The following is a 7,702-nucleotide window of genomic DNA, read 5'->3' on the forward strand; positions in this document are numbered from 1 at the left end:
GTATAAAATAAAATGCTATGTCACATAATATTATTATTTTTTCCTTTTTTACTATTTTAGTGTAAATTAAATAGCTGATATCATCATGCTATTACTAGTGTTACAAAAGAGTCAACACAGATTGGTACAAATTATATATATGCCTATATACAGTAGCATAAATACAATGCAAACAAATTTTTCAATCCGTCACATTGTTTCACAAACACAATGGAATATTCACTCACTGATGAATAATCACCACAGTGCCTCCCCACCCAACAAGGAGACTGTTGTCAACAACAATACAACCAACAGTTAGGTAACACCAGTATCAAGACAATGGAACTATATTTGTCTCTTGGTATGTGCGGTGGGTGTTTTAACCATTGCACAATCAGACAAACTTACTAAAGATAGATTTCCACATTATTGACTGTTTAATTTTAAATAACCAGCCAACAGGATCACCTCATGCATCATTCATTCGTACGTACGTGTGAACCAAGTTTACGAGAATGAAAAAAGACTGAATCATCATCTGATGAAGAATGCGAGAAGAATCTTACAATTGAATTCTCGTACTGTAAAATAATATCTTAAATAAGAAATAATACCTTTCACACCACAACAAGATCTTTGAAGCCATCAGAAAAACTACATAATCTGTTTTCAAAACAAATAAGCCTAGGGCTAGGCCTAGGCCTACTTATTTTTTTACTGTGTTAAACTTTTTATGCAAATCGCATCGCGTGTAGTTTGTCAACACATTGAAGTAGAAACTAAAATATGAATCTGTGCGGTTTGTGTGTTTAAAACCAACAGCATAAAAAGTACAAACAAAGCTTTCTTTCACCAAAAATATTTGATTCCATTCCGAAAAATTTAAATTATTTTTATTCATAAGTATTTTCTAAAATACCACTATGAAATAAAGCTTCAAGTTTAAAGTCAAATCAGTAAATTCAGTTTAGGCGCTAGGCCGCCTATTTCGTTAATTGTTATTGTCTATAAAAAAAAACAAAATTGAAGATGGAGGCAATCGTAAATGACGAAGCGACAATCTGTGACATAAAAGTACGTCAATATTGCACTATTATTATGTAATTTAAGTGAATTTTAGTTTGTTTTTGTAATAAAAAATGTAATAGATCCGTTATAACTTTTGTTTGAAGATAAACATCCGACTATGGAGACATTTTCCAGGCTAGGCTCTTTCACTACTTTCCAAAATCAAATCAATTAGCCTAGCTACCCTACTAAAAGGGCTAGATTAGGGGGCCAGGGTCCGGGAATGCAGGCCTAGGCGTGCCTAGACTAACTACTATCTAGTTTAGAAGCGCCTAATAATATAGGACCTAAAGGGGCCTAGCAAGGTAGGCCTATACTAGGGGCCTAGGCTAGTTATACATCTACCAGCCACCAGGCCAGGCCTTATAAACTTATCATGATACTGTATTAAAATTTTGTTTTTTAAAAGTTTAAAATAAATATAGCCTTAGTTAGGCCCTTTATAGGCCTAGTTAGTAGGCTTAATAATATTATTAGGCTCATGTATTGTTTGAAGGTTTGCATGGCGAAATCAAATGTTGATATTTAGTTCTGAATGAAAAGAACTGTTGAGTTTCTCGACGTTTTGATCAATATGCTTTGATCGTCCTCAAGAGTGAGAAGAAGAAAAATATGGCTATGCACACTTTAGGCTAGTCTGGGTTCCAGACGGAGTTTTGTCTTAATATTAGTAAAAAGATAAATATTTTGGCACATATGGCGTTTCATACGTATACTACTTGATTTTGGATACTCCGTCTGGGGAAACACGCACAAGTCACGTGGTTTGACACCAAGAATTCTTGGTGCATACGATTATCCGGTTGACTAGTTTCAGCTGCATGCGATTGGCTACTCACTCGTACACCGTTTTAATATTCATATTTCAGAATTTCAAAGACTCCAACAACTAAGATGATGCGCATACGCTATGTTACGTTTAGACAATGTGTACTTGGCCCTTGGGTACATTTATGAAAGTTTCTGAAGGCTAGACATTATTTTATATGCCTAGTAGTCTGGTAAACATTTGATGGGATTTTTCCCAAGAACATGAAAACTCGTTTTGATATGATAGGCTAGCTTCTCCGCAAATCAAACATTGAATGGATCATTTATTACGCGGAGATAATTTTGATTTTATTCCCACCCAGACCCTGTCCTGTTCTGTGTGGTGGTGTAGCCCTGTTGTTGTGTGCCGCCGGTGGTAGTATGTAGGCCTACTTTATTGGTGTTTTATTTGGCAGGTCATACGTGCGAATTGAGTAGGACCTACGAAAGAGGCCTAGGCCAAGGACTAAACAATTAATAAACAAAACAACTTGGCATTACGATTTTATATTTCAACAGTCTCGATCGTACATTCAGCACTGTCGTACCTACTCGATCTTTTTCATTTTGAAACAAAATGATCATTGGCTGATTCGAAATCCATATTTACATACCGCCCGCCCCATATAGCCAAATACGGTATGATAAACTACGTCATTCTTATCCGATGTTTGCGGTCTGCAAATCGATTTCTATACGTGTTTCACAAGTCTGTATTTTCAGACAAAAATCGCGGTCGAAATAAAAAAAAAAAAATAAAAAAAAAAGATAATACAGACTTGGGGCAAGTCTAACTTTAGGCCAATAATTGCTCTGATTGGAGTAGTCTTGTTAAATGTGCTAGGCCTATGTCGCATGTATATTATTAATATTATTAATTAATACTACAGAAATGTGAGGCTGTGTATAATGCTGAGTTATCAAAGGGAGTCGTCACAACTACATCACAATTTCAATATGCGTGGTGCTTAGTTCGTAGCAAATATGCAAATGACATGAAAAAAGGCGTTGCCTTATTGGAAGAGCTGAGCCATGCTGGGCATCCCCAGTTAAAGCGTGATTGTTACTACTACCTTGCAATAGGAAACTACAGGTTAAAGGTCAGCAATGCACTTTAATTTTTTTAAATATGTGCTAAATTATTATTATTGGTGCTCTATCTATATTATAGATATATATTATCATATTATAGGCAAATTATGGGTCATTTCGGCCGCTGTTTATCAATGCTTAAACTTTATTTTTACTCACCAATGTCTTTATTGAGTACAAGGGTTACAGTAGGTCGGTTTACTAACTATCGTCCTTTCCCAGGCCTTGAGGGATGTGTGTTTTTTTTGGTAGGTAAAGTATGGGGCCGAAATAAACAGAGGTTGATATGCACTAGATGACCAAATTATGTAATGCCGTGTCACACGGTATCATAGGCCATACGCATTATAACTAAACCCAACACAATACAGGTACCACATACCAGGGAGTTGTAAACCCCCCTGCACATACTAATGACAATGTATTACATTACAATACTTACTTTATTTTCATATGTGGACATGTGGTGCAGAGATTCAGGTGGATTCATAGAATACAACTAGGAATTTCTGTGATGTGTCATTTTTATACAATAGCCCTGCAATATATAAATTTCACTTAAATTTTTAAAAATTGTTATTATTTTCAAATAGAATACACACAATAAGGACAAATATTTTCACCTACCCATGTCCGGTTTTGCACAATGACAGTTACACGCCATGCATGTGTTCATGTGCGACACATTATAACATTTAAATTGTGTGTAAAATCGCTATTACACACATATACATAATAGATACAAATATTGTAAATTGTTAACATATTTTACTGTATTTAATTATAACTTTTTCAAGGAATTCAATGAAATATACAATCATAATCAATGAGAAAAAATATCCTAAATTGACATTTTTTATTGTATTTAATTATATAACCTTTTTTTCCAGGAATACACACAAGCATTGAAATATGTTAGGAAAGTTAAAGAAATGGAACCGTCAAATAGACAAGCAATAGACTTAGAATCTCTTATAAAGAAAAAGATGAATCAAGGTAAAATTAGATACAGTTGACTCCCCTAATAACAGACTTTTGGAGGGCAAAAATTCTTGTTTACCATTAAAAACACATGCCGAATACCAGACTTTCTGGCCAGCAAAAAGGCGTTTAGTATTGGGGGAGTTGACTCTATTAGTAATCATGAAGGAGGAGGGTCGGGGGAGAGTTAGGGTGAGAGGGTTTGGAGGACATTATCTTTAGTTCAGCACTTTTACTGTTTTTTAAAGGAGGCAGACTTAATTATGTATTATTATGTGGTAATTATTTTATAAAAGACAATGATTGTCATAAAAGATATCAAATTACAGAAAACCAACCAATTACAGTTCATACAGTTTACTCAGTCTTAGCTTGAAATAATCTGTCTCGTTTTTGAATTATTATCTTTAAAAAATGTTAGTGACAAACTTGATTGAAAATTAATGGTTAACCACCGTCTACCAGACAGGTGGATGGAGAAGTAATAATGGAAAAACACCAATTGTTAATAGTGCACTAGAGTACCTTCATTTACAATGACTCAACATGGTGGTATAAAAACAAAGAGTACCACTTCTCATTATGAACTCTTAGAAAAAGCCACAAAACTGTTTCAGCCTTTTGTTTTCCAACAAAATATGGGTGGTTATTGAAATCATTGGCTGGTGCCATATACACAGTGTTGTGGTTCAGTTACCACTATTGTTAGCTCAGTGGGATGTAAAGAGCAGGAAGAGTCCTTTAACATAAGAAAACCAACATACAAGGCTGTTGAAAACACATTAGCATTGGGAAATAAAACTGTTAAAGAGATCACGTTAACTGCGCAGTTACTGCAGTACAGTCAATGCTCCAAAGTGCCTTAAGCTCTGTTTACATTATAAAAATTTATGTGATAAAAAAAATGTGATGTGCCCATATATGGACATGATGATGTCATATCACTACCATATTTGGGCATATCACTACTATATTTGGGCACATCACACTTATTTTGTCAAACTATTAAGAAAGTGTAGACAGAGCTTTAGAGATCATTTTAAAATTATTATTATTCTACTGTGCAGTTACTTCAGAACAGTCGATGCTCCCAATGCCGGTCTCTCTTAAAACTGGAAACTCTCCCCAGAATTTTATCTAGGTCCATATGGGCCCAAATTCATTTTTACCATTAAAAACACATTTTGAATACAAGACTTTCCAGAAAACCTTCGAAGAGATTGACACTGAATAAGCAGTATGTATGATGAAAAAAAAACAACCCTGCTAAATAATTATTACATATTAAAGAGATTAAAAGTGTAAGCAAAATGTTATTACTGCAGTAACTGCAGTAGATTCTTCTTCAAATTATTCATACAATGATTTGTATTAATGTTTAATATTGCAGAAGGACTTGTAGGGATGGCTATTGTAGGAGGTGCAGCTTTAGCTATTAGTGGCCTCATAGGAGCTGGCATTGCACTATCAAAGAAATAATATTTGCGGTTAAAACGAAAAGGAAGGGGACAAGTCTTTAAGATAACTTCAGGGTGTTGGTCGCTAATTAGGGTCTTGTTGTCTGCTTTTATATTGTCTTGATCATTTTATGGAAACAACTTGGATTGCTTACTGTAATGGACCAAGGTAAATGTTAGTATAAATACAGCGGCAACATTTTTTGTAAATAAAATCTTCAAAAATTATTTTGTTGTAGATCCATATATGTTAACAATAACTTGGTTGTTGTTTCTAAAGCTTTTTCTACACTAAAAGTGTGATGTGCCCAAATATGGTGGTGATATGCCCACATATGGTAGTGATATGACATCATTATGTCCATTATATGGGCACACATCACATTTTTCTGTCACATAAAGTTTGATAGTGTAGACAGGGCTTAATAAAAACTTGGGAGTTATTTTTGTATAAGTGTCATTTTGTCCTATGAATATTCATGAGATATATATGTTCCTTTTATCATTGTCATGTATTTGTCACTCATATAGTTTTCACTAATTTCCTTGTAAGAGGAATGTGGTATAGTGATTACTAGAAACTAGAGTGATCAAGCCATTTATGGCATTTAGTTTTTTCATGAGGTATGGCTAAATGCGATAGAGTAAACAAACCGTATAAGGAACAAAGTCCATTTTATATATTATATCATATTTGTGGAATTATTATTTCCACCAATTTGCTTACTATCTTTTGTTTAAGTGATTGTATATAAATAATCATGTATTACTAATTAGAGAAACATTTAATATTCAGAAATAAAAAGTTATATTTGATTTATTGTATAAGTTGTGGAAATGTAATTTTATTTAAACATGCTTTAATGTCAAGGTCATCATATTGAATACAATTGAATATGATAAACAACATTTGTTTTTTTTTATTATGTCTTGCTTTAAAACAAATACATTCAGTTTGATAGATAAATACAGTGTTCCCCTAAAGTTTGACAAAAAAATATGATGTGCCCATATATGGAAATAATGATGTCATATCAATATTATATTTAGACATAGGCACATCATACTTTTTTGCCAAACTTGTTTGAATATAGTGTAGATGCAAAGCTTAAGAACAATAATATAGGTGGCGCTATAACAAAATATATTGTCATCAGAGTTTGATGGGTGTGAAATAAGTTGATTCATATTAGGTAATAATACAGTAATCAATTTACATATTTCTCGTAAATTAAATGACCATATACAAATTGAGAATGTTTTAAAAAAAGGTCAAAGATTAATAGCGTACGTTAAATCAATTATCAGTAGCTTTGATAACTTTAACAGAGTATATTATGGGGATACTCTGTGGAGATCGATAGTTCTCCCATCTATCAACTATGGTTGTTCAGTATGGTGCTCTTTAAGTAGAATAGATATAGATAAACTAGAGCGTCTCCAGCTCCAAATGGCACGTTATATCTTAAAAGCACCTCGAAATACACCTTGTGCCGCCTTATATGGAGAGCTTGGTTGGTCTCCAATTAACGAGATTCATAACGCTCTTCGTATTAAATACTTCCATAGAATTATAAAGATGGAAAACTATCGATGGCCAAAAATTATGTTTATTGGAATGCTACAACTTAATTGTGAATTTAAAGACTTAAGGTATAAGTTTCTATCTTGTATAAACGATATTCTCTTGAAGTGTAATTGTGAATCCAAAAATATTTTCACCACTCTCTCAAATTATAAAGAAGTCTACTTTCCAATTTCTGAAATCTTAAGAAAACTTAACTATATAATGATAGATGAATGGAGAATTGAATTACAAAATAAATCAAGTCTCCACATCTATGAAACATTAAAATCAAAACCTGGACTTGAAAATTACTTAATTGATAAAACTAATTTTGAAGGTGCTGCATTAAAATTTAAAGCTCGTTCAAATACTCTACCTTTGAATGATAGAACTGCAAATTGGAATATTGATAATAATAAAAAATGTAAATTGTGCGGTACAAATTTGGACGAAGACATCCATCATTTCATCCTTAATTGTCCAGCTTTAAATAATATACGTAATCAGGAATTATTTAATTTATATGTGGATATGTATAGAAATGGCAGCAAAGATATGTTTGATACTTTTTATACTTCAATCTCCTGAAAATGACAAACTTAAATATATTTTGGGATACTCAGATAATTTAATTGATGAAGAGTGTGAAAATATTTTGGATAGTTTTTGTAAAAGATACCTAAAACAAGCATGGCAATACATTGCTACATTAAGTAAATTGAAAAAAAGTGGGGGTGGGGGGGGG

At 33.0% G+C, this 7,702-nt stretch overlaps 1 protein-coding gene across 1 annotated transcript; it reads left to right on the top strand.

The window, feature by feature from the left end:
• The first annotated feature begins 943 nt into the window (after positions 1–943).
• On the top strand, positions 944–7,686 carry LOC140049344 (mitochondrial fission 1 protein-like). The gene is made up of 4 exons (XM_072094216.1): positions 944–1,056; positions 2,751–2,960; positions 3,843–3,948; positions 5,324–7,686. Exons 1-4 carry the CDS (start codon positions 1,012–1,014, stop codon positions 5,410–5,412), a joined length of 450 nt encoding a protein of 149 aa, XP_071950317.1. The 5' UTR covers positions 944–1,011; the 3' UTR covers positions 5,413–7,686.
• Positions 7,687–7,702: the final 16 nt, after the last annotated feature.

This window comes from Antedon mediterranea, chromosome 5 (assembly GCF_964355755.1).
Source record: "Antedon mediterranea chromosome 5, ecAntMedi1.1, whole genome shotgun sequence".
Classification (NCBI taxonomy): domain Eukaryota; kingdom Metazoa; phylum Echinodermata; class Crinoidea; order Comatulida; family Antedonidae; genus Antedon; species Antedon mediterranea.